The sequence below is a fragment of the Elgaria multicarinata genome, chromosome 1 (assembly GCF_023053635.1).
Source record: "Elgaria multicarinata webbii isolate HBS135686 ecotype San Diego chromosome 1, rElgMul1.1.pri, whole genome shotgun sequence".
Taxonomy (NCBI): domain Eukaryota; kingdom Metazoa; phylum Chordata; class Lepidosauria; order Squamata; family Anguidae; genus Elgaria; species Elgaria multicarinata.
The window spans coordinates 42,306,576-42,333,234 of NC_086171.1; the positions used below are offsets into that span (position 1 = coordinate 42,306,576).

Sequence of the window (26,659 nt, forward strand, 5' to 3'; positions counted from 1 at the left end):
ATTTTCTATGGGCAGCTGTCATGTCCCCCATAGGACACTAAAAATGGCAACCAAAGCAAACCCACAAGCTCAGATCTATCTGTAACACTGAATTCTATTGCCCTTTTTTTCTTTTTGCCTAATGCACCACCCAAAATTAATCTCCAGCTTTGCTAATATAAATACTACCATGTGGTTTTTGTTCTCTACCTTTATGTTTTGCCTCACACTAGAGACAAATATGAAGAAATCCTGGATTTCATGTTTTCCAAAATGGGGAAATCAGTCATTTCGTGTTTGCTTGTCCCAACAGTAAAGCGATTGCCTGACTGTGAATTTTTGTTTTTTTCTTATGGACCAGCAGTCTTCCCCAATCTGGTGCCCTCCAGATGTTTTGGACTTCAAGTCCTATCAGCCCCAGCCAGCATGGCAAATGGTAATGAATGCTGGGAGTTGTAGTCCAAAACATCTGAAGGGCACCAGGTAGGGGCAGGTTTACGCACTATATTTTAAGTCTCTAAGGAGCCCTCAGAGGGAATCATAGAGACACACAAGACAAAGCAGCAGTATTGAAATATTGATTTCTTTCATAAATCGAGCGGAACTAATAAAGTGTCTTTTATTATCCTGAGCTTTTCAACATGAGACATTTATTGTGCACTAGAAGGAGAGGATCCCCAAGGGTGAGGGCAACACTTTAAATCCTGAGGATCACTTGGGTAAATAGGTGATCTTGAGCACTTTCCCCAACCTGTCAAAGTGCTCAAGATCTCTCACTCAGGTGATCCTTGGGGTTTGAAGTGTTGCCCCAACAATTTGGGGATGCCCCCTTCTAGTCCACCCCACCCTGAGTCAGCAGGGGGGGAAGCCTTTCATGTTTGACAGCTCCTTTGACAGCTGTCTAAGAGAAAAGGAAGCAAAAAAGGAGAGGTATGCACTTTTATATGAAAAATGGCTGCACTCAACCTTTTCTTCAAAAACTATTTGTTTTCCTAGGAGCTATGAATTCCCACAACAATAGTGTTTGTTTTGAAGTAGCAGTGTGTGTTTCTTTCTACAGCATTTGCCTTGCACACAGCTATAATCTACTAAATGAATATAACTAACACTGGTAACTTTCACCCTACCAAATCTCTTCAGAAGGGTGGGGAAGGAGAAGTGCTGGAAACAGGTCCCAATCTCCCCAGGGAATTCATAATTGAGCTGACACTTAATCTGGCTTTGGCAAACTAAGGTCAAACACTTTACTGACATGAGCTGTGAGTTTTCATGAAGATGGCCACTGCATTCTTGCATCCACTGATTAATCAAACCTCCTACCTGTATTGGGAACAATGAAACTGGCATCGGAAAGGCCTCGTCTGACCCATGCAATGCAGAATTTCAGCAGACATTACTGATGCAATATGAGATCTAGCTACAGGCAAACAACCATACTGTAAATGTATATTTGGACATCTCAACCAGCTCTAATATCTCTTGACAGGAAATATGTCAAGAGATATATCTCCTGTCAATATCTCTTGACAGGAGATATTTTGATAGGATAACGTCCCTTGTGGACTGTGGGAATGCTGTGGATGTCATATATCTTGACTTCAGCAAAGCTTTTGACAAAGTGCCCCATGATATTCTGATTAACAAACTAGCTAAAAGTGGGCTAGATGGAACAACTATTAGGTGGATTCACAGTTGGCTACAGAATTGGACTCAAAGAGTACTTTTCAATGGAACCTTCTCAAACTGGGGAGAGGCAATGAGTGAGGTACCACAGGGCTCAGTCCTGGGCCCAGTGCTCTTCAACATTTTTGTTAATGATTTGGATGAGGAGGTGCAGGGAACGCTTATCAAATTTGCAGATGACACAAAATTGGGTGGGATAGCTAATACCCTGGAAGACAGAAACAAACTTCAAAGTGATCTTGATAGGCTGGAGTGCTGGGCTGAAAACAACAGAATGAAATTTAATAGGGATAAATGCCAAGTTCTACGTTTAGGAAATAGAAACCAAATGCACAGTTACAAGATGGGGGATACTTGGCTCAGCAATACTACAAACGAGAAGGATCTTGGAATTGTTGTAGATCGCAAGCTGAATATGAGTCAACAGTGCGATATGGCTGCAAGAAAGACAAATGCTATTTTGTGCTGCATTAATAGAAGTATAGCTTCCAAATCACGTGAGGTACTGGTTCCTCTCTATTCAGCCCTGGTTAGGCCTCATCTAGAGTATTGTGTCCAGTTCTGGGCTCCACAATTCAAGAAGGATGCAGACAAGCTGGGGCGTATTCAGAGGAGGGCAACCGGGATGATCAGGGGTCTGGAAACAAAGCCCTATGAAGGGAAACTGATAGAACTGGGCATGTTTAGCCTGGAGAAGAGAAGATTGAGGGGAGACTTGATAGCACTCTTCAAATACTTAAAAGGATGTCACACAGAGGAGGGCCAGGATCTCTTCTCAATCCTCCCAGAGTGCAGGACACGGAATAATGGGCTCAAGTTAAAGGAAGCCAGATTCCAGCTGGACATCAGGAAAAGCTTCCTGTTAGAGCAGTACGACAATGGAATCAGTTACCTAGGGAGGTTGTGGGCTCTCCCACACTAGAGGCATTCAAGAGGCAGCTGGACAACCATCTGTCAGGGATGCTTTAGGGTGGATTCCTGCATTGAGCAGGGGGTTGGACTCGATGGCCTTGTAGGCCCCTTCCAACTCTGCTATTCTATGATTCCATGATTCTATGATAGGGTGACCATATTTGGGAAACCAAAAAAGAGGACACCTAGTGTGTGTGTGGGGAAGCAGCTTTCTGAGTCCTGCAGAAAGTACGTTATTCCCCCGCCACCTTAAAGAACCCGATTGGAGTGGAGGAGGGGAAAGGATTTCATTCTGCACCACCACCATCCACTCCAATTGGGGCCTTTTCTATAATGTCCACGAATGACCCACTTTCCCCTTTAAGACCTCAATTGGAGCTCGGGGTGGGGGAATGATGTGCCTCAAGAAAGCATGTCATTCCCTCCTGCCATGCTAATGGCAGCCTTAAAGGGGAAGGTGTGTCATTCCAGGACATTATTGAAAATTATAGAAAATCCCCCCTGACACCATGGAAAGAACAAAAACCAGGACAAATCCGGGGAAATCCTGACAGTTGGTCACCCTATTCTATGACAGCAATTAAACTTAGGGCCTCATGTTCCCAACTTAACCCTGAACGTTGAACAGGTTTTTTGGGTTTGGATTAAACAGGCCGTGCTGCAGGAGAGTGATATGGTTAGGAATTCGCCAAGAACCCAAGACCTTCAAAGGGCCCACTACTGTTTCTACAGAGCTGCCATTATCACTTGGCCTGGAACACCAGTAAAGGGCAGAGGTAGCCTGAGATTAGGGTGACCATATGGAAAGGAGGACAGGGCTCCTGAATCTTTAACAGTTGCATAGAAAGGGGAATTCCAGCAGGCATCATTTGTATATATGAAAACCTGGTGAAATTCCCTCTTCATCACAACAGTTAAAGCTGCAGGAGCTGTACTAGAGTGACCAGGTTTAAAAGAGGGCAGGGCACCTGCAACTTTAATTGTTGTGATGAAGAGGAAATTTCACCAGGTTCCCCATATATACAAATGACACCTGCTGAAATTCCCTTTTCTATGCAACTGTTAAAGATACAGGAGCCCTGTCCTCCTTTTCATATAGTCACCCTACAGTTTCCTCCTTTCTTCCCTTCCAAGGAAAGGAAGTGGAGGCTGGTGGCTCTGATGTCAGTGAGGTAGTGAATCCACTCTAGTCAGTCAGAACTCTAAAGGAGCTATCCAAGCTGCAGAGTTCAGACTGGTGCTAACTGAAACGCAGAGCAGATTTACTGCCCCACTGACATCAGAGCCACCAGCCAGTGTGGTGTAGCGGCTAAAGTGTTGGACTGGGAGCCAGGAGATCCGGGTTCTCAACTCCACTTGGACATGGAAACCCACTGGGCGACTTTGGGCCAGTCATAGACTCTCAGCCCAACCCACCTCACAGGGTTGTTGTGAGGATGAAATGGAGAGGAGGAGGATTATGTACGCCGCCTTGGGTTCCTTGGAGGAAAAAAGGCAGGATATAAATGCAACCACAACAGCCTCCCCTGGGTCAAAGATGTGTTACCCAAAGGCTTCAAAATCCTACAATTGTCACTGGGATTAACCATATAAATATGTTAAAAAGGCATAATTTTTACATTACTTTTTCTTGTTTTCTCCTTTTAGTTAAGAACTGATTTCTTATTCTTTCTTTAATATTATGGTGAATGACAATATTCAGCCACTTCTAAAAGAGCTGAGCTAACTAATAGAACAGTTCAATTTCTAACTCTTACGATCATGTACAAGTCAATGTTACCTCTCCATGTAGCTGTTTAACTGTCTACTGTGTTAAGGTGAATGTAATCTGCATATGCTTTCTAGGCTCATTTATTTTTTATCAGTGCTGAGTGATTCATACTGTGTACGCCCCATTTATCATGCTCTGTATTTGCTGTGAACATACCGGAGTGGGGAATTATGATAGGGTCATAGGCAATGAAGATGTCGAACACTAATCCAACAGGTGTTCCCACTCCCTGTGTCTTTTGTATACACATATTCAAATCACCTAAAGCAAGACAGGGTAGGGACTGATAACTAACTGCTGATTTCCCTAGCAAATTAACCTCAGAGCTGTTGGACCAGGACTCCAACTGCGCACCAAAAAGAAGGGGGTATTTGCATGAGACAGGATGCTTTCATGGATCCCTTTAGCACCACATTTTATGACTTGCAGTGCAAAATCTATATTCTGCTTTTAGGTAAGACCCTTATTGTGCTTTTCTGATATTTCATTCAGATAGAAGGCTTTGTTTCATACTTTTGAATGTTTTAACGTCAATAACTTTACCAATATTATGGAACATTTTACCCCTAAATGTACCTAATCTCTCTCTCTCTCTCTCTCTCTCTCTCTCTCTCTCTCTCTCTCTCTAACTGCAATTCATTGTATTGATGTTATGCTCAACACTGAAATATGGGATGGGTGTAATGTGGGACTGTGGCTGGGGTCCTCCTAAGGGAAATTCTGGAGTATTTATTATTATTTATTTATTTAAAACATTTATATCCCGCCCTATATCATTAAGATTTCAGAGCGGCGTACAACTAAAAACATACAGTATAAAACAATAAATATGCACAGTTAAAAACAAATTAACCATGATCCAAGTTAAAACAATAGATAATTTAAATATATAATTTAAAAGCAGTAAAAGCTATTAAAACAGTTAAAACAATTTAATGAAAGAATTCAGGGGTTTGTGACTGGGGAGGCTGAAAAGCATATGGTGATTTGTGGGGTCTTGAGAGGGCTAGGACTTGACGTAGAAAATGAGGATTTGCAGGGTTCTTGAGAGGGCTAGGACTTGACCTATAAAATGGGGAGGGGTGTCCTGAGGGAAGTAAAGTAGAGTTAACAAGGAGGAAATGGAGGGTATAGCTAGGGGGTAAAAAGAAATTAGGGATAGGCATTCTTGAGAGAGGAATATTCATGACAGTCACCTTAAGTGCCATTTTTGGGGTGATTAGTCTCCATATGATTTTCCAATAGTAATATTTATTATTAATATTTATTATTATAGTTATTAAGGATTAATCGTTAACATTTGCAGTCCTTTTAACTGAAATTTGATGTCCCATATACTTTTATACATGGTGATTAGTTTGGCTTTTTATTTTCCTGTAAGGTGAAGTTCTATTCTATTAAAATCGACAAGTGTGATTCTGTTGTTTATGATGTTTTGGTTGTGGGTTAAGAAGATGGCAGATCTAGCACATATTATTTTCCTGTGAAATAGATCAATTAACTTGTTTTCACATCCCGTGTTTGTTGCAGTAGATGTGGAATTGGGAGTGCCGCAAGGAAGCCAGCTCACCATCACACCACAGGGTGTGTCAGCACTGGAATTCTGACTTTTATGAAATTTTACAAATAATACCTCTCTTTCTATCCTGTGAATAGAATGAGATTTTTTCTTACATTATGCTCCCAAGTTGGTTCCATGTGCAATAGATACAACTGTTGCCATACAGATGACTCCAGTATCAGTATGTACATCCTCAGAATAAAAAGGTTTTAAGCAATTCCGGGGATGTTCAGTTGGCTTCAGTTAGTTTTAGATTAAATTGTTCTGTAACATGAATCTTAAACCTACATTGGCTACAGCAAACATTTGATTTATCTTCCGTATTATGTCTCATTAACTGCATTTGCACATAGCATAAATCTCACAGGAGGATATTTTATCCTTATATACACAAAAACTGTGGGACTAGTTCAGTAACCCCAACTGGAACTCTTTGTTTTATGCTTGTCTGTGCAGAGGGTTGACAACACACTATCAGATTTTCCCCACCCCCAATCTATCTCAAGGAGCGTCATCACACAGGGGAAACTCATGTTTGCTTACCATCGCTTCTCCGCTCATGCATTTGTCCCTCATTACTTCCTGTTTTGAAAGAGGAAGTAAACATCTTGCATGTGGCCCATTCAGTGGGCTGGTTTGATCCCTCCGCTTCTCCTGCACACAGCAGGAGAAAGAGGCAACTTCTGCCTTTAAAAATAAGTCAGACTTACTGAGGTGTTTTTTTGTGGTGCAAAGAAGGCTAAAAGGGGTGGGAGGCACACGGGAGGCAGACAATGTCATGAGAGGGACCTGCGAAAATCTGTGAGTGCCCAGCAATGAGCATGCAATAAAACGCTAGTCTGATGGAGCTCAAGGTCTCCAATGTAAGATGAAGACAGAAGTACTATAAAACAAGGATTTGGGTCTCAAGTGACTTCCATTTAGCTTCGAGCTTCAAATGATATACATGCATGCTAGTGAATTAAACACTAGGTTCAGAAGCATGAGTATTTGGGGATGGAACAATTAACAAAGTGTCCCACAGTTAGGTACCTGTGTCTGGTGAATTGAGAGGATCACCCACTCCACTCAACCACAACTTGCAGCAGACCAGAGGTGAGGAGACATGGAAGTTTGAACTTCTCATTTTGAGTGGTACAGCCTCCCCACCCTCAACATTTCAGGGCCCTAGGTGTGTGTGTGGGGGGGAGGATGTTAATTTTCTACAGCTAGAGGAGAAGGAAATAGTAGTGAGTGGGGGAGAGGCAGGCTGACCTGCCAACATTGGTATGCATACTTACCCTTTTATCCATGAAGCTGAGTACAGGTCTTAAGAGTCATAACCTCAGGGAAAGCCACACTGTGGGCAATACTCACAGAAATCTTAAGAGCTGAGAATCACCAAAATGACCTAAGGTGTCATTTTGACCATCCTGCATCCCATAACAGTATGTTTGAACCCCTGGCACTATTAACAGCACAGTGTTCACTTGCTAAATCTGCTAAATTATACCTCTGGAAGATGGGAGTAATACTAGGGTGACCACATGAAAAGGAGGAGAGGGCTCCTGTATCTTTAACAGTTGTATTGAAAAGGAAATTTCAGCAGGTGTCATTTGTATATATGGGGAACCTGGTGAAATTTCCTCTTCATCACAACAGTTAAAGTTGCAGGCAGCCTACTCTCTGCAGGTGTCCTGCCCTCTTTTAAATTTGGTCACTCTAGTATAGCTCCTGCAGCTTTAATTATTGTGATGAAGAGGGAATTTCACCAGGTTTTCCATATATACAAATGACACCTGCTGAAATTCCCTTTTCTATGTTAAAGATTCAGGAGCCCTGTCCTCCTTTTCATATGGTCACCCTAAGTAATACACCAGCATTCAGATTTGGTAGTGTTGTACCTATTCAGCTTGGAGCTAAATGCTGAGAAACATATAAAACAATGGAGAATGAAACTCAGGTTTATTTTAGTACTGTGGTACTATAGTGTGTTCTGAAAAGTCCTTAAAAAAAAAAAAGAGGACATTTTCCCATGAAGACCTTGGTTTATTCTTTACACTCAAAATATGATGTCACCGTTTTTATTTAAACAAAAAAAGCGGCAGGATGTTTCCAGTCAACAAGGGTGGTGTTGTGCTTACTAATATTTAAAGACAGATATAGAAGCAAAGTGCAGTCTGAGCTCCATTTGGAGGTCACTTTGGGAAAACCTAGCCTGTTTATATCTAAGACAGGGAAACTGACCTCAAGGAGATAACTGGAGCCAAGAAAGGGTGTGGTTTGCTTCTGAAACTCATCATATAGTTATTACATTTCACAGCCTTGTTGGTCTTTAAACTAGATTTTAAGTTTTCTTGATCTGTAGAAATTAAGAATTTCTAAACGTGATCCTTTCTTAATTCAGAAAGGTGCTATTTTACAATGCACATGAAAAAGCTTCTCCTGTAGAACACCATCTAGGCAATGGATTTTACCTCACCGACATCTTCTCTTGCCAGCTGGATGGACAAAAAGGAGACTGTTGAGAAGTAACATGTGACTGTGTTTGAGAGCTCTGTCAACTCTCATTCTTTGGACTGGAGACACCCACTTTGAATGCTGATCTCCCTCTCATTTTGAAATCCAAGATCTCTAGCTTTGATCTAGTCTTTCCTCCACTGCCATTGGTCAATGACACTGTTTTCCAATTGGCAGATTTGCCAGGTCAAAGGCAAGAACTTTGCGAGAAAGCTCAGTTCCTGGACAAGCTTTGCAAGACCTCAGGACATTTGAGAAGTCCTATCATCTCATAAAACTTTAGATCTGACTTGACACCTAATTTATTCCTTTATTAAATACTAATCACTAACATTCAAAGAGAACAACACTTGGATCCAGTGTTCAGTCATAGAGACTGAGAGTATGAAATGCATTTAACCAGGGTGACCATATGAAAAGGAGGACAGGGCTCCTGTATCTTTAACAGTTGTATGGAAAAGGAAATTTCAGCAGGAGTCATTTGTATATATGGGGAACCTGGTGAAATTTCCTCTTCATCACAATAGTTAAAGCTGCAGGTGCCCTGCCCTCTGTTAAATCTGGTCACTCTAGTATAGCTCCTGCAGCTTTAACTGTTGTGATGAAGAGGGGAATTTCACCAGGTTTTCCATATATACAAATGACACCTGCTGAAATTCCCTTTTCTATGCAACTGTTAAAGATTCAGGAGCCCTGTCCTCCTTTTCATATGGTCAACCTAACCTCCAGATGATTTCACTGGGGCTGGCAATAGCACCTGCAGATATATTGGGGGGGGGGAGGACTAAGGTTGCAAAACTGCAGCAAGCTACTTCCTCCTATATTTACCTTCCTGGACATTAAGATCAGTGTTTGAAGCCCTTCTCCAGGTGGAATGCTCTCCCCATAGAGGTTCACCTGGTGCCTACATTGTGGTCTTTACACTGCCCAGAGAATTTCATTTACTAGGCGTTTTAAAAGTAAAGAAATGACAGAAATAACATTATGAAGCCAATGAAATGTAAGCAGCCATCTGTGTGAGATTCCAGGTGCATACCATGCGATCCTATATATACTTCCTCAAAAGTTTGTTCCACTGAATTCAATGGAGTTTGCTAGTAAGCCTGTTTAAGATTACAGTCTTATGTCTGTTATAACAATTGAGCTCGAAACTGTGTAATTGCTAGAGAAGACTCCACTGAAATCAATGCAAGAAAAATCGGTACTGCTCTATCTTTATTGATGCAATGCTGCAACTGGGTATAGCTATCAGAAGCAGAGAGTTAAAACAAGAATGTGTTTGAATTGTAACAGAACAAGGAGTGAGAGCAGAGGAGTGAAATGGAAAGGTGGGTGGAGCAGGGCCGGTGCTACCATTAGGCCAGTTAGGCAGCTGCCTAGGGCGCAGACCTCAGAGGGGTGCAGTACTACCCTTTAAGCATCACAGTTTTATACAAATTAGCTGTTTTAAGAAAAAAACATAATAAAAGGAAAGTATAATAGTTCAGAAGCTCTTCTTGAACAACTGGATCGAAGTTGGCAATTTTGGGTGTGTGTGTGTGTGTGTGCAAGAAGCTCACCTTGTCTAGGGCACAAAATAGTCTGGCCCTGGCCCTGGGGTGGAGTTAAAGTTAGGGTGACCAACTCTCAGGATTTCCCCGGATTTGTCCTGGTTTTTGTTCTTTCCATGGTGTCAGGGGGGATTTTCTATAATTTTCAATAATGTCCTGGAATGACACACCTTCCTCTTTAAGGCTGCCATTAGCATGGCAGGAGGGAATGACATGCTTTCTTGAGGCACATCATTCCCCCACTCCGAGCTCCAATTGAGGTCTTAAAGGGGAAAGTGGGTCATTCGTGGACATTATAGAAAAGGCCCCAATTGGAGTGGATGGTGGTGGTGCAGAATGAAATCCTTTCCCCTCCTCCACTCCAATCGGGTTCTTTAAGGTGGCGGGGGAATAACGTACTTTCTGCAGGACTCAGAAAGCTGCTTCCCCCACACACACACTAGGTGTCCTCTTTTTTGGTTTCCCAAATATGGTCACCCTAGTTAAAGTAGCAGGTGGAGAATGTCAGTTGAGGGTGAATATTAGGTAAGGGGTAGACAGAGGAGTGGAATAAAAAAGAGCCTGCTGGTGAAGTAGCATTTAAAAAGGGCATCAGTTAGGTTGGGTTACATTATCAGAACTATCATTTCTTATTCTTTATTGAATGACTAATTGTTCTGGAAGTTATGCTCATAATAATAAAAGAAAATATGTGACTGTTTGTCTGTCTGTCAGTCAGTGCCATACCGCTAAGATTATGAAAGCTTAGACACCTGAAACTTGGTGTGCATACTAAGGGGACCCTAGCGATGGACACCTCAGGTTGAATTTGTTTTTAAAACACATTAATCAGTTTACATGAGGCTATATTGTTGAAGCCTGCAATAACAACTTCAGTCACTAGGGGCAGACTTCCTTAACTAGCACATAGCAGTCCATAGAGTTTGAAGCCAAGGGAGATTAGTAGGCTGAGGGACAGTTATACCTCTGCACCCTTCCCCTTACTGTGGGGTAGTCGCCCTCAAGGGATGGAGTGGACAAACCCCACCATCCTGGAGCTATAGGATTGCACCATGGCAGGGGCTGTGCCTAGGGATGTGAGCAGACATGGCCTCACTCAGACAGGCAGGTACAATGTGTTCAACTCTGGCAGCTGTTGTAAATTGCTTGAAGGCTTTGCTATATCAAGCTAAGGACTATTCCAATGCGTGTGAAGCTGGGTCCGTTTGCTAGTAAATATATGTTTGCTCATTTGACTACCTGTGTTGTGGTTTTGTAGCGCTCTTGTGCTGATTTTGAATCACACAGTCATGGATCAGAGTCCTACTGCTCTCTGTAAATCAGTGGCAGCAAAGGTTATTTGGAGGGAAATTAGGGGAGGTCTGGACTCAATAGTCAAGCTGTATGACCCAATGACCTCTAGGGACTGGAGCCTTGTTGGGAACCCCTAGAACCTCAAAGTGATGCTAATTAGATAAAATATTCATCATTATTATTACTATTATATTTGTACTCTGCTTTTCAGCAGAACTCTCAAAATGATCTTAAATGTGAACTCTCTTCCCATAAGAAATAAAAGAGATAAAACAAGAGGGCTTTGTTGTATATCAGCTAGTTCCCTAATTCCTACTTCCTTCTGGCCAAGTTCTCCCATACTTATTACACCTGAATAAATCATCTGACTATATTCAGAGAGAACAACTTTATTTCCCCTGCAGGCAGCTCCTCCCTTCCTGACAGGAATACAAAAGGGTTCCTTTTCAGCTGTTATTTGCTTGGACATATTCCATGACTCTAACTAAGATATGAGGAACTACATAGAACCATTATGGTGGTATATAAGTTTGGCTCATAAACTACTGCCCTGTATCTGCTTCACAAGAAGCAGGTAGCCCCCTACTACTCACATAACTACCTGAAATGTTAATGTGGCTAGAAGTGTTTATTTACAATGTAATTTATTTACAATATTTACATATCGCTCCATATCTAAGCAGATTTGCGCATAGTATTTTAAGTTTCTCTACAGGAGGGGTTGCCAACTTCCTTCATCCCAAAAGCTGAATTCAATTTCAGAGAAGCTCTCAAGGACCACATTTCAGTCATGAGGGACCAAGGGCAAAATGAGGGCGGTGGAATAGAAAAAAATACCAGTATATTGTAAGTTAAAGCTCTCACTGCCAGTAACTAAGCCTTCGGAGAGGCATTTCAAACTTTTAGAATGACGGAAAAATGCACAAAAGTGAGGAAACCACCAAAAAATTGCTGGTTGGGAGGAAGGGGGTGGCTCTCTGGGGAACCTTGAAGGGCCGTATTTGTACTGCAGGCAGGATGTTCTTCATCCCTGCTCTGCTGAGAGAGGTAGGGAGATCGGTAGCTTTGAGTTCTGAAAAGCTTTTGGGCGCTTCCACTCCGGGGGATACAATGGGCAGCAAAGGGGAACATATATAATATTACTGATTTTAATTAAAACTAGTGCTGATCCTTAAAGCATAGCACTATGAAACATAGTTGTAACTTAAATTATGAATACAGTGCATTCATATAAATGATACATTTTGTATTTATTAAGATGTATTTTAATATTTGATTCTGTAAATCACTTAGAGATAGCTTTAGATATGGTAAGTGGGATATAAATTGATACCAATACATACACAGTCTGGGTTTTCTTGTCTTGTCTGCCTAGATCATGAAGTAGAGACAGGACTATGAATCCTGGTTTGTCCATAAATTAAGGTTCAAGCTGATCACACAAAATGGTTGCTACGAGTCATGGCACATTCTCAATGTATTTTCATGTTTTCTGTCTATTGTTCTAAAATTATCCATTCTGAGAGTTGCTTCACACATTATAAGAAACACATAGCAAATATTATAATGTGTAAATGGAATGTGTGTGTCTGTGTGTAAATATATTAAGCATATCTTGCAATAACCTAACTGGTTAAATGATAAATCTTTGACTTGACTAACATAGAAAGCATACTCCCAAAGGTGTAATCACAACTGCCAGAAACTTGTTTCCAGACACATGTCACTCTTTCATATATAGCCACAGTCACTGTGGAAACATACACTGGACAAATGGAAACTAATCTTTCCTTTAATGTAAGGTGACCAGGGGTTGAAAGATTTAATATTGCTACAGTGGTCTGCCAGATACAGACATGCTTGTATATTTCCATTTTGCCTTATCCTTGTTTGTTGGTTCATTTTGTCATTAGATATCCATGGCCCACAAAAAGCATATTTATACAGAATGTATTTATTTTTATACCCATAGTGGTTTTCATTACGTTTTTGGACTGCAGGACAAGTAAACTTTTAAAGTTATAGAAATGTATAAAAATGGTTATGATTAATGAAGAACCTGGCAGTACAGAGTGCCAAGTTTTTTCTTGATTGTGTACTTAGCAACATATTGCTTTGTATTACTTTTCAGACAACTTTCTGGGTTGGATCCAGATTGCAATCCTAAACACATTTATTAGGGAGTAAGTCTCATTGAGTGGAGCACAGGATTAAGAACATAAGAAGTGCCCTGATGCTGGATCAGACCGAGGATCCATCTAGTCCAGCACTCTGTTCACACAGTGGCCAACCAGCTGTCGACCAGGGACCAACAAAGCAAGAAGCAGTGCACAGCACCCTTCCACCCATGTTCCCAGCAACTGGTGCTCACAGACTTACTCCCTTGGACATTGGAGGTAGCACATAACCATCAGGGCTAGTAGCCATTGATCGCCTTCTTCTCCAGGAATTTATCCAACCTCCTTTTAAAGCCATCCAAATTGGTGGCCCTCACTACATCTTGTGGTAGTGAATTCCATAGTTTAACTATGCACTGTGTGAAGAAGTACTTCCTTTTATCTGTCCTGAATCTGCCACCAATCAACTTCATGGGATGACCCCCATGTTTGTTGGGTAAGTAAATCATGCTTTGGTTCCACTGAAATCAATGTCACAGCTAACATGACATTGATTTCAATGGGACTAAAGTATGCCTAACTTCTTGATCCAATCCTACATATCTAAAAATGAAATGGCATATCTTATAGGTAATAAATGGCATTATAAATTGCTGCATTAAAATTTGTGATGAGGAGTTCAAGAAAGAAATAGTAACAATAGGAAAAGAAGGTTTCAAAGCAATGACAAATATGATATACCAAGTTATAGATAGTCACTGAAAGTTTTAAAACATGTTGTATCTTCCTGCAATAATACCTAAACCAGCCATTGTTCATAGCCTATTTGCATTTCAAATTCTGGTCTTTCCCATCTTTATTATCTCCCCACCCCTTACAGGTATTTGTTCCGGATTGAAGTTGACAGTTCCATCACATACAATCCATGGCATTGAAGGGCGGCCACTTATTCTCCCAGTTGACTATAACTTCAATGTTACAGTTTATGACATCCAGATAATATGGGTTTTTGAGAACCCAGCAACAACTCCCAAATATCTGGTTATCTCTGTAAATCAGTCAGTTGTCCCAGACTTAGAATATAGGCACAAATTTACACTTACACCTCCAAATGCATCCTTGCTGATAAAGTCTTTACATATCAGTGATGAAGGCAATTATATCGTTAAAATCAACATCCATGGAAATAGGACAACAACAGCACATGAAAAGATTCAAGTTACTGTTGATGGTAAGTAACAAGAAATGCTAGGCTTTAATGGTGCAACTAGATGTAACACAGAAGATCTGTGACTATGACTTCCTAGGGCAGAGTTGGGAAAAGTCTTTGAGCTCATGGGGTGATTTCAATTTTAGAGAAACTCTTGGGGGCCGCATTCCAGGGGTGCATGGGCCAAAGCCAAACAGGGAAAGCCCCAAAATACAAAAAAAAACAACCAACATATCTTAGCTTAAAGCTCTTATTACCAGTAACTAAGATTTAGGAGAGGCATTTCAGCCTGTTAGAATGGAGGAAACTGGCTGAATCTACACATGCACTCCTAATGATAGAAATCAGTCCCAAGGATGCTATTTCTCTGGTTTTAAACATTTCGGTGCACACTCCTCAGCCATAGCGTAATTTTTCTTCCTTTATTCTGTTACTGGAGGACACACTCTCCTTGTCCTACTGCAGCAGAGGGCGGTCCTTCAATCATCTCATGCATCCAATCACTCCTTACCCAGCGACACCCGCTTTCTCCCCCCCCTCCTCACAACTGCGGATGTAGCTGCTGAAATTTGAGGACCATGCCCCCCGGGCAGTGATTGGCTAGCAGGGAATGTTTGAATCAAGAAAGCCACGGCCGTAACACTGAGACGGGACACATAAGAGGCGATGAAACATTGTGACTGCGAAAATTAGTGAACTATATTACAATAGAGAGAGAGAGAAAATAATGAGGAAAAAGCGTTGAAACAAGAGTGTCATGTGACCTATAAAATAATCACCACCCTTGAATAACGTTACATCACATAAGTCTAGATTTCCACACTGCCACATGTGCCAGATTCCCCAAAAAGATGAAAAAGAAAATACTGTAACTTGGCTTTGTTCACTAAATTGTAAGTTATATCACACTGAAGAGAAACTTTAAAATATCTTAATTGTATATTTGTAAATATCTTCAGGTACATATATTTAAATTGTAAATGTCTTCAGGCACATATATTTAAATAAAATCAATCAGTGAGTTTCTTAAAAGCCCCGTTTTAAGATAAAATATTTAGTCAGGCGATAGCTTTAGTTATTTCATTCAGTTGTCTACAATTTCTGTGCTGAATGATTATGTAACTAAGAAGGTACTGACCAGTATATACATTTTGTATAATAGTGAATTGTTGCAATATATCTATGAAATGTAATAGTCAGCACTGGGACCTAGTCCTCACATATAACAGAATGAGATGACAGAGGCCTGAGGTGGTAGACCGAGCTGTACCTTTTCATATAGCTGTTGTGGTATTTTTGAATGCCAACTAATGTAATAAAATACATAATCCAAGAAAGTACATAATTAGCACTGCAGGGAGACGTCAGGCTTGAACTTTTTCCACTGGTGTGCTGGGTTGTCTCAAATTCATTTTTCCCCCCATCGGGGAGCAACCTCCACTTGCAAGCTGAAGTGATACAATCTACTCTATCAGCTCAGGAATGAATTCTGCCACCTTTTTCTGCTGTGGTGCAGACTAAATTAGATGTAAAGGTATTCCTGCATAAAAAAAATTTAAAACTCCTTTTGGAATGAAGTCTGAATAGCAACTTTGCCATAATAGTATTAATAATAAGAACAACAACAGCAACAATTGTATTTGGAGCAGTAAAGCTTATCTAAATGTAATATAGAAGATATGTGATTAGAATCACTTGCATTAAAAGAAAAAAAGGAGCTGGGCTTTTCTCACCTCCCACCCATTTTATCAGGACGCAAGAGGGCAAATAGCAACTTTGTGGGGAAATTATTTTAATCAAGAAAATGGCACAGATTAAAGTAGAGGCCGGTGGCTCTGATGCTGATGGAGCAGTGAATCCTCTCCAGAATTCAAGTCAGAACCAGTCTGGTGCAAAGTACCTTGGTTAGCTCCTTCAGAGTTCTGACTGGTTCTGACAAAAACCTAGAGCGGATTCACCACCCCACCTCCACTGGCACAGAAGGAAAAGAGTTACTCATCACCTCTTCACCAGAGCACAATCCTGATCTGAATTGCACACTCCGCCCCATGGCTGCAACCCTCAGGACAGAGTGGGGAATCTCAGCCCTTGCAATCAAATCCAGCCCTTCCAGGATCCCAAACTAGCCCTCAGGGCGTCCCCCAAAAGGCCCACCTGCTTTCCCCAACACCAATTGTTGGGTGGTTTTCCAGCTTGTTTGCACCTCTTGGGCAACCGTGGGGTACGCACACATGCAGGCCTTTTCAGTTACTGCACATGCTCAGTCAACTGAACTGCAAATCACATGCTCTGTTTAAAGAATAGAAATACCTTTCCCATAACCTCTGATATCTTTTATATTGCAGTTCCTGTCACAAAGCCAGTCATCTACACTGAACCCTCTTTTGGAGTTGTGGAAAGAAAGGGGAACCTTACTTTGAAATGTATTGTGGGAAAAGGCACGCGGGTTGTTTACCAGTGGATGAAAAACGGAATTCCCATTGACAGCTCGAATTATTCCTTGACTGTAAACAAAGACACACTTTCAATTGTTCCTGTTGTTAAAGAAGCCATTGGGAATTACAGCTGTTTAGCAGCTAATCTGGTCAGTGCCATGGAGAGTGACACGATCACACCAACTATATATTGTGAGTAGATGGATATATATGAGGTGATTGAATGAAAGAGTGCAGTTAGAAAAGAGTGAGAGTCATGGTGGGCAAATGGTAGCTCCTCAGCATCTCATATTTTATTTGTTTATTAGATTTATATCCCACCTTTCCTCCAAGGAGCTCAAGGTGGTATACATAATTCCCCTCTTGAAACTGATAACCTCACAACAACCCTGTGTGGTAGGTTAGGCTGAGAATAGCTAGCCCAAGATCACTCATTGAACTACAGGGCTCAATAGAGATTTGAACCTGAGTCACCCCGATCCTACTCTGACTACTACATCTCAGTGGCCTGCCACTTAGCTTCTATGAAGGTCTCCTTCCATGTTTGTAGAAGGCCTACTCCAGGCAAAGTTGAGGAGAAATGAAATAGTGGAGAATGGATAGAAAACCTGTATTTTACCTACCCCTTTTGCCATGGAAGATCAAAGCTTACATTAATTGGACATCTTTGGATTTTTTTTAAGCATAATGGGGTAGTGAAGTATTCCTTTTCTTCTCCGTGTCCCCACCCCCATTTTTCTATCTTCTGTGAGGTGTTAGTCATAATGTAGAATTGCATCAGATTTCTCCTAAAACTGAAATGAGTCTTTCTACAATTCTGAGCAGAGCCCATTGTAGATTAGAGGCCTAGTTCTTAGCATGGCTTGACACAAAATGAAGAAGTTAACATCTAAATCTGACTTGACATCTACTGCGGATCATTTCTATTATGATTTATGATTAATGTACATGATTCTTTGTGGGTTTACAGGACTTTATTCTGGTTTTACTTATACCAATGCTATAAACATACAGGCCAGGATTAAAAAGAACAACACAACTACACACTTTAAGTTCTGTTCACTCAAAAGCTGGGACTGGTCAGTGCCTGAATTGGAGACCACCTAGGAACCCCATGTACACCACTTTGCCTTCCATGATGGAAGAAAGACGGGATAGAAATGTGCATAAATAAACAATGAAAAAATAAAGGTTTATATTTCTCAAACAACCTCCACTTACATTACACATGGCAAATCACTTTTGAAACTAGAGGGACTTTCAAAAGCAGCAGGGCCAGTCCAAGACATTTTGCTCCTGGAAATGAAGGGCAAGACGACACACACACACCATTTCAACAGTAGAAGCCAACTGAATTGGCAGTTCAATCTTACTTCAACGCTAGTGATGGGACAGTATCATCTACCACACCTGAGGGTAGCAGGCTAGTTTAGAGAACAAAGAGCAGAATGTCCGGGGATCAGAGCTGTTGCCATTGCCCCTCCCAAGTATCTGCCACTTGAGGTAGCTGCTTCAGTCTGCCTAATGATAGGACCAGCCCTGAAAAGCAGTTTCTGAACTGTCATGTGGGTTTGCTGTTCAAAGAAAAGGCCCAAATCCCACTGGGTGTTTCCAAGCCTTTGGGCGACCTAAAGTACCTCTTTGGTTCCAGGCCATATTTTATATAAACAAAAGGCAAAGAAGGCCTACAGTCTATATTATCACCAGCATTTATTATTTCTATACAAAGTAAATGTAAGCAGTTTTATATGTTTGCTTAAACTCGCACCTGTGAAACAAATGGGATTACCCATAGAGATAAGACTGATAAACCTCCGGATAATCTGGATATACATTTGACTGGAAACAACATTAGTTAGTTATATGAATTAATTATATGCAGTATTTTGGACATTGGAAAGATTTGACTGACAGGATAAAGGGTGATGAAAAATAACTTTGTTTAACTAAGATATAAGCAAACAGGTTTACTTGATCCACACTTGAAAGAAGCTTTGTTGACTCTGAAGGTGTTGGAAACATCCCAAAACAGCATGACAAAAACGGGCGAATTTAAGCAAATATGGAGTTTAGTGATTAAAGGATGAAAAGTGAAAAAACAAGGCAGAAAAGTCTTAACCTGTATGGTAGAAGGATTATGTCATGAGCCAAAATAGGTAAATTCCATTTCTATATGCGTAAATTGTTTTTAGTGGAGTTTACATCCACATAATATCATGTGATTATAACCAGATATTTGCTTTTTTCATGAACCACATGCATTTGAATCCTTCCATTCCAAACTCTACAAAGCAGCTAAGACACAGTCATATTCACTAATTAGGTCTGAGGTTACAGGCAGCCCATAATGGGCCCGGTTCGCATGTCACACCAATTCCTGTTGTTTAACCCAAGAATTGATGGGATTGTGCAACAGTGCACACCTGTGCTGCCTTCTGTATGCTTGCAGCTTCCACTTTAAATCAGCTGTAAACAACACCCCCAGAATGCAACTGAACACAGACCTCTGGGTAATTCCTCCTCCAGCTCCAATTCCTGATTAGGTGCCTCACCCTCCTTCATGAGTGGGCTGGCCCTGGTAGCACATGTGCCTGAAATGTTTTTGTCAATATGTGAGCCATCATCATAGCACATGGAATGATCTTTGGCTACTATCCTTTAGTGTGACAGATATGAAGAGCTGTTTCAGTGGAGGTACCATCACCACAGACAACCCATAAGAGGGGATAGCAGGAATCTACAGCAGGCTGTATCCAGAAATCATTTTGATGATAATAAACATACATAATTTCTCTGTTCAGCATCAGTGTCAAGGGAACAGGCCTTCAGAAAACCATGCCCACATTGTAGGTAAACAAACAAACATAAAATGTAGGTTTAAATGGAGTCAGATCAACTACTTCTAAAAGTAATTCTTTGGAAAATAGTTCTTGTCAGGACCAACATGGAATATGTTGTTATGAAATAACTCTCACACCACATTACTGACCCTAAGGTTACCTGGGCACCAGTGTGGTCTTCCTAATCCCACCAGTCAACTAACTTCTGGTGCAATTCTTAGCTCTTTCTCCCTGCTACAACACAGAGTGAGCCGATGGTTGGCTCACAAAACATATTATACACATCCACCTGCAACCATGAATGCTTCTCTAAACAGCCACTTTGCGTTTCCTTGCATTCTTGCCAACTGATCGCAGTTACTGCAGGGACAACGTTACATTACAACTAAAAACATGGATGCTAATTTGTATATTTCCATTTTGGGTTTCATACAATACAGCTGAAAACAGAGAAGAATATATATATATTAAAAAAAAACACCCTCAGCCCCCTTGTTACAAAATTTAATCAATAACATTTCAGGGGTGGGTTTTTTTGTTTCTTACAAAGTGATTTTGCACAAGCATAGAACAAATGGCTAACAAGGAACAAAGTCTTCCCGCAATAGCGCAGAAGCCATATTAACCGCAATGATCTCATCTACCAAGTTTTGTTTTTAAGTCACATAATTCAATCTAAACTTTATCAATAGTACACTAAAACCTGTTTGTCAGCTACTGGCTTTTTCCACTAAGAACCTAGTGCAGGCTCCAGGGTCTACATGTACCATATGCCATTACTGCCAGGGGAGTTACAGTAATAATAAAGGTCACCCACAGTAAATACTTACCATCTGTTCAGAAACAAGACGGATAACAGTTTCATGGTGACAGGAGCAATTGGTCATGTTCCCACTGAGAAGAAAATTGTTGCTAAGAAGTGATGATTTATTATTTTACAAGTCATTTAGTAAATAGGTTTTACTGAGTCAAAAGGTCTCCTCTGCTGAGAACAATATTTGAAAAGAGGTAACACTGCCAGAGAGAATTACTTGGGAAATGTCCTTAAAACCTAAACATATTTTATTTTAATATGCTTTTAGAAGGATTTTTGTCATCAATACTATTCACAGTCCATATCTGATTTGTCTGCTAATTGCAAAACAAATGTACTAAACACTGATTGAACTTTTGTACGGAAAGAGGCCAGAGCAAAACTAGGAAGAAGAGAATTGGCTTGCTAGGAAGACTGCAAGGCAGTCTGTAACCAGGGGCTACACCACCAAAGCCGACATACTAAATAGAAAGTTTTAGTTTTGCAGCTCATCTGGGTCTTTCTGGAATTGCCCCCTAAATAACAGAACCTGAGAATGGCAAAATGAGTTCTTTCTATACTATTGTGCACAACCAAAGCACAGTCCTTGGGGGAGAGAGTGCAAAGGCAAGTACCTTTTTCACTTACAAACCCCTGCACAGATAGCAGGAAATTTGCTGTGAAGATGGTGGCTCTGCAGTTGTCTGCAGCACCAACACATGGCATCCTCGGGCAGATGCCAGCAATCACATGCCCAGGCAGGGCCCATTTGCTGATATCTGTCATGGGTCCCCTTGATTGTTTCTTTCTAGGCGCACTTTTAATTTTCCACAATGGCCACAACCTAGCAACAGTCTGGGGCATTGTAGTACATTAAGGGATGCTGAGACTCAGACACCCAGGGCTGCTTAGAGCACTGCCGCCACAGCCAGATAAGTCTGCCAAGGTGCCCTGACAGAGGAACACCACTGGATATGTTTCCCCAGGAGCTGGCCCTAGAGGTCTGTGTAAGTCAGAGGTGTTGGACCTCTTTCAGCCCAAGGGCCAAATTCTATTTTGGAAGACCCACATTCCAGTGGTGGTTGGGGCTAACGGTGAAAGGGACCGGGGCAAAAATACCAGCATATTTTAGCTTTAAGCTCTTACTGTTCATAACTAAGCCATGGGAGAAGCATTTTTACCTTTTCGAATGGGGAAAAACCTGCACAAAAGCTGGGGAACCACCAATCGGTAGTCGGGGCAAAGGGGAAGGGAAGCGTGACCATCTGGAGAACCCCAAATGGTCAGATTGGATGCCAGGAAAGCGACATTTGTCCCAAGGCCTGAGGCTCTGCACCGCTGGTATACCTCATTAAGACAATTGGGGGACTAGTGTAGATATCTAATACATTGTAAATGTGCACCCAATCTTCTCATGAAGTGCAGTAATTCTGGAGCCCTTGCAACATGGTAACTGTGGGGACCAACATATCCTTGTATACCATTTTTAGTGCCCGCCAAAGCCCCCTACCATTCCCACTTAAAAAACAACACATTTTGCTGTGAAACAAATTTCTGTTGGTGGTGAAAACTGTGGTTCAAAGGAGTTGTGTAGTGTGTTGGGATTCAGATCCCACCTCTGCCTTGTACTCAGTATTTTGGACGTGTTTCTTGTCCTTTGCCACACCTCCCATAGCAGCCATTTTGTAGTGATGACCAGGAGGATTTCTTAAATTTCCAACTGTGCCCACAGCTCAAAAAGGTTGCCTGACCCTCACTTAGAATCTCTTCACACAACTACAGATGTGCAAATCAGCAAAACTGAGCTCACTGAAATTCTCTATATTCCATGTTGAAGCTCATTCCAGATTGCAAGCTTTGTTTGTTTTTTATTTTTGCATGAAAATCCATGCATGTTTTTGTGTGTATTTTTAAAGATATATGGATCAATTGTGCTCATCTTTGAAATGAAAGCATTCTTCTCCTGTTGATTAGAGTGTATTTGTGTATATTTTTCAAAAGTCCCCCTTTTATCATGCATATTTTTTAAATGTACACATGTTGTCGAATGCATTTTTTCTGATCCACATTGGAAAAGCACAAACTTCAACCACAAACTGCTTCCGAGTCCATGTTTAGTCCAGAGGATGAGAACCGCATAAATCCTGATAAAAGATAAACTGAAATGAATTTCTCATACATCCCTAAATGCAAAAAAAATTACCCTTCTGAGTCCTGCATCAGAATATGTATGAGTGCTTCAAGCATATTCTTGAAAATCTGTGAACAGCAGCCTAGATTTCAACGAGCTGCCATTTGTGGAAAATGGATACTATGTTTTATAATCATTTTATCAATATACGCCTATGCTTATGATAATGTGAAATTAAAATGAAATCACATTATGATAATGTGAAATTTTGTAAACCGCCCAGAGAGCTTTGGCTATTGGGCGGTATAGAAATGCAATAAATAAATAAATAAATAAAACAATGAAAACTATAAAGACCAGAGATGTGATACAGTCCCTGCTCTGGGAAAATAAATGTCAGGGACTGATAGTGATTACTGGCCAAAGAAACATAGATGGTCCTTAGAGAAGGAAGCAAAGAGGGTCAGCAGTACGTGTTTTACATAAAGCACAATAACAACCACATGAGCACAGTATTGTGCTTTGATATATCACACCAGCATTGCAAAGTGACCAGTCTGAGACATTACATCAGCAGATTTAGGGGGTTCCCGATCAGCCTTGAACAAACCACAATGTCTGTGCCTGATGTTTCTTAGCAATGCCAGACATAGCCATTATGCAGCACAGAGTGATTATTCAGTAAATACAAACCCAGATAATCTCTATTTACCATCAGTTATTCTTGAACTAATTTTACTGGTCTTTTTTTCTGTAAATAGAAATCTTATGTAGTTTACCTTGCTATGTAAATAAGAGAGTTTCACCTGTGTGTAGAATTTCACGGTTTACACAGGTTTTCAGTAGTGTTACAGCTTTGTTGCTCTGTTGTGCAAAATAAAGCTTTGATATAGCTAGGGATGGAGGAGAAATTATTTGGTTTCATTTTTAATGCAAACTTACTTAATTTTGCACTTTCAAACCAATACGTGAATTGAAACTCAGTTATCCTTCAAAATTCGCACTTCCCTGAATTTTGCAATGGAGTTTCCAATAAATCCCCCCTTATATTAGGGATGATAATGTTCAAAAATGCACTAAAGGATAGTAGCCAAAAATTACTTGCAGAACATGTGTAAATTAGGTAAAGAAATGCACACAAAAATACAAAGCTATGGTTGATTGAAATGAACCAGCTTCAATCCATAGTTTAAGAAGCTGACTTTTAAAAAGAAATTATAGTTAATATTAACTACAGTTTAGGGTTTGAAAGCAGCACTAAACTGTGGCTAATCAAAAACAGCAGTGGAAGATTCTAATCATCTTATGGCCATACTAGAGGAGGAGTGTGGAGGGGTAGTGTGCAAGTTTGAGGGTCCCTGTGACTTGTCCTTGTAAAATTAGACCATGATTTAATGGTATGTGCAAACTGGGTCTTGGTGGAGAGAAAGTTAAAATGCAACAAAGTCTAAACTCAGCAGTATGTGTATTTAGGATATGGCTAGAAAAACAATTGTGTGCGAAAGAAGTTTTATAATTGGAAGATTTGACATAAGAGCAGTCTTTTGCCATTGGTTATATTTCTCTTCTGAGTTTATTTTTTTCTTTCTCCATTATTGTTATATTCATGAAGATGGACCCTATGGACTTACCATAAATACGGACAAAGGCCAGAAGGTAGGGAGTGTCTTTACACTCGACAAAGGTGAAGCAGTCCAGCTTTACTGCTCCGCAGATTCCAATCCACCAAATATTTATTCATGGATCCGGAAGGCAGACAACTCCACACACCCTATTAAGTACGGAAGATCTCTGCAAGTTGCATCTGAGAAAGTGACACAGAAAACAGAAGAATACACATGTAGTGCTTACAACAACATGACTGAAAACCAGGTTGAAACCCACATCCTTGTGATAATTATACCAAAAGGTAAGCATGACTGAATATTTATATTAACGTACACAGGTTGTGCAAAACTCAAATTTCAAGCCAACACCAGAAAACCCAATTATCAACTATGTTAAAAGTTCATATCAGGGACAGAAGCAGAGTTCCAAAGGCTGTCCCTCATTAAACTGATTGAATAGTCATTCCCTCTTTCTTAGGGTCCTGTGAACTAACTATGATTCTATGAAAGAGGCCTCGGATCTGTAACAGAGGGTTACACATTGCATTTTCTAGGATTCTTTGTAGGAAGCCATAACAGTTCAATGGGTATAAAACAGATGTGTGTTTGCTGGAGAAAGATGACCTATGTCAGGGATGTAGAATCTCTTTCAGCCCAAGGGTTGAATTCTATTTCAGAGTAGTTCTCAGAGCTGTATACCGGTCGGGGTTGGGGCTAAAGGCAAAAGAGGAGAAACCAAAGGCAAAAGGGGTGGAGCCAAAATTTCCAAAAAATACAAGGATATTTTTGGCTTAAAGCTCTTACTGCCAGTAACTAAGTCTTAGGACAGGCATTTCGACCTTTGAGAATTCAGGGGGGAAATTGCACAACAGCCGGGAAACCACCAGTGGCTGGGAGAAAGGAATGTAGCCCTCTGGGGACCCCAAGAAAGCCATGTTGGGCCCTGGCCTTTAGGTTCTGGCCCTAGATTATATATTTTGGTGTCCTTAAAAGGAATCTGCCCAGTGTCTCTTCAAAATGACCAATTAGTTCACATAGGGTAAGTAGAATTAATACACAAAACTAATTGGAGAAACTACATGGGAAGGCGTCGTAGGTGAGCTCTGAGACTGGACAATTATCTCTATATTGCTGTTACACACAATATATTCAGATCCTCTTTCCTCCACTCTTTATCCCAACCAGAGTTGTTAGCATTTAAGGCATGTCCTGGGTTTGGGTAGAGGACGTGGTATGTCAGGAAATTCTACTGGAGTTGAGCAGAAGTTCACAAAAATGGACCCTAAAACCTTTGCTTGCATGACTAATATCTCAGTCCTAAACGCTGCTATTGTTGTATCTGTCTGTGAATCTGTTGTAATACTACTGTATTCGGTGCCCTTGAACATCACAGTCTGCTGATGTAGTTATATACTGTTATGTACCCTCATCCTGATCCCGCTTGTGCTGGCATGGCATTAGAATCTATCCATTTGTACTTCAGAAGTCCAGATGTAGCCAGCAATCATAAATCAAGTGATCTTTTACATTGTTACACTGATATAAGTGTCCTACTATAGTAAATGGTCTTGGAATATCCTATGAGACAGCAATAGTGAAGATATGGGGGTGTGGGGCAGGCTTTACCAATGCCTGGATAGGAGGCCACTGGAAGCCCATTTAGCCACTGAACTCTGTAAAGGAAAAGCAGGATAGAAGTATGATCAATATAAATGAACGAGGCTGTAATCCGACACACACTTCCCTAGGAGAAACTCACATCGAACTCAATGGGCCTTATGCCAGAGTAGATGTGCACAAGATTACACTGTGCTTTAAGCAAGACAACTTCTGAGGTTAATTTTCATTCCTATGCAGCAGAGTGGGCAACTTGTGCCCCTCCAAATTTTGTTGGAGTGCAATTCCCACCAACCCTAGCCAGCACAGCCAATGATTATTCTGATGGCACCTGCAGGGGCTGATGGGACCTGCAGCCCAGCAACATCTGGAGGGCCACAAGTTGTCCACCCCTGCTATACAGGATTGGAACCGATATAGTTAGATCCAGAAATCTATTTTTCCTCCAGTAAATAATTAGTTTTATAAACCACCCAAAGAGCTTTGGCTATTGAGTAGTATACAAATGTTGTTGCTGTTGCTGTTGCTGTTAGTTTGAAAAGCATTGTATAGGTAGTAAAACTGCCAAATCTCCTCCTCTCCCTTCCCCGGGTTACTATATACTAAATATTACAGTATGCAGGGGTGGGGGGGGGACATTGAAGAATAATGACTATGTCTT

At 40.9% G+C, this 26,659-nt stretch overlaps 1 protein-coding gene across 1 annotated transcript in view; it reads left to right on the plus strand.

Annotated features, from left to right (window-relative positions):
• Positions 1-4,720: 4,720 nt before the first annotated feature.
• HEPACAM2 (HEPACAM family member 2) overlaps positions 4,721-26,659 on the plus strand; it is a 37,343-nt gene continuing 15,404 nt past the window's right edge. The window contains exons 1-4 of the mRNA XM_063147480.1: positions 4,721-4,799; positions 14,246-14,596; positions 16,921-17,202; positions 24,387-24,683. Coding sequence (XP_063003550.1) covers positions 4,721-4,799; positions 14,246-14,596; positions 16,921-17,202; positions 24,387-24,683 — 1,009 coding nt within the window. The remainder of the gene's footprint in view (positions 4,800-14,245; positions 14,597-16,920; positions 17,203-24,386; positions 24,684-26,659) is intronic.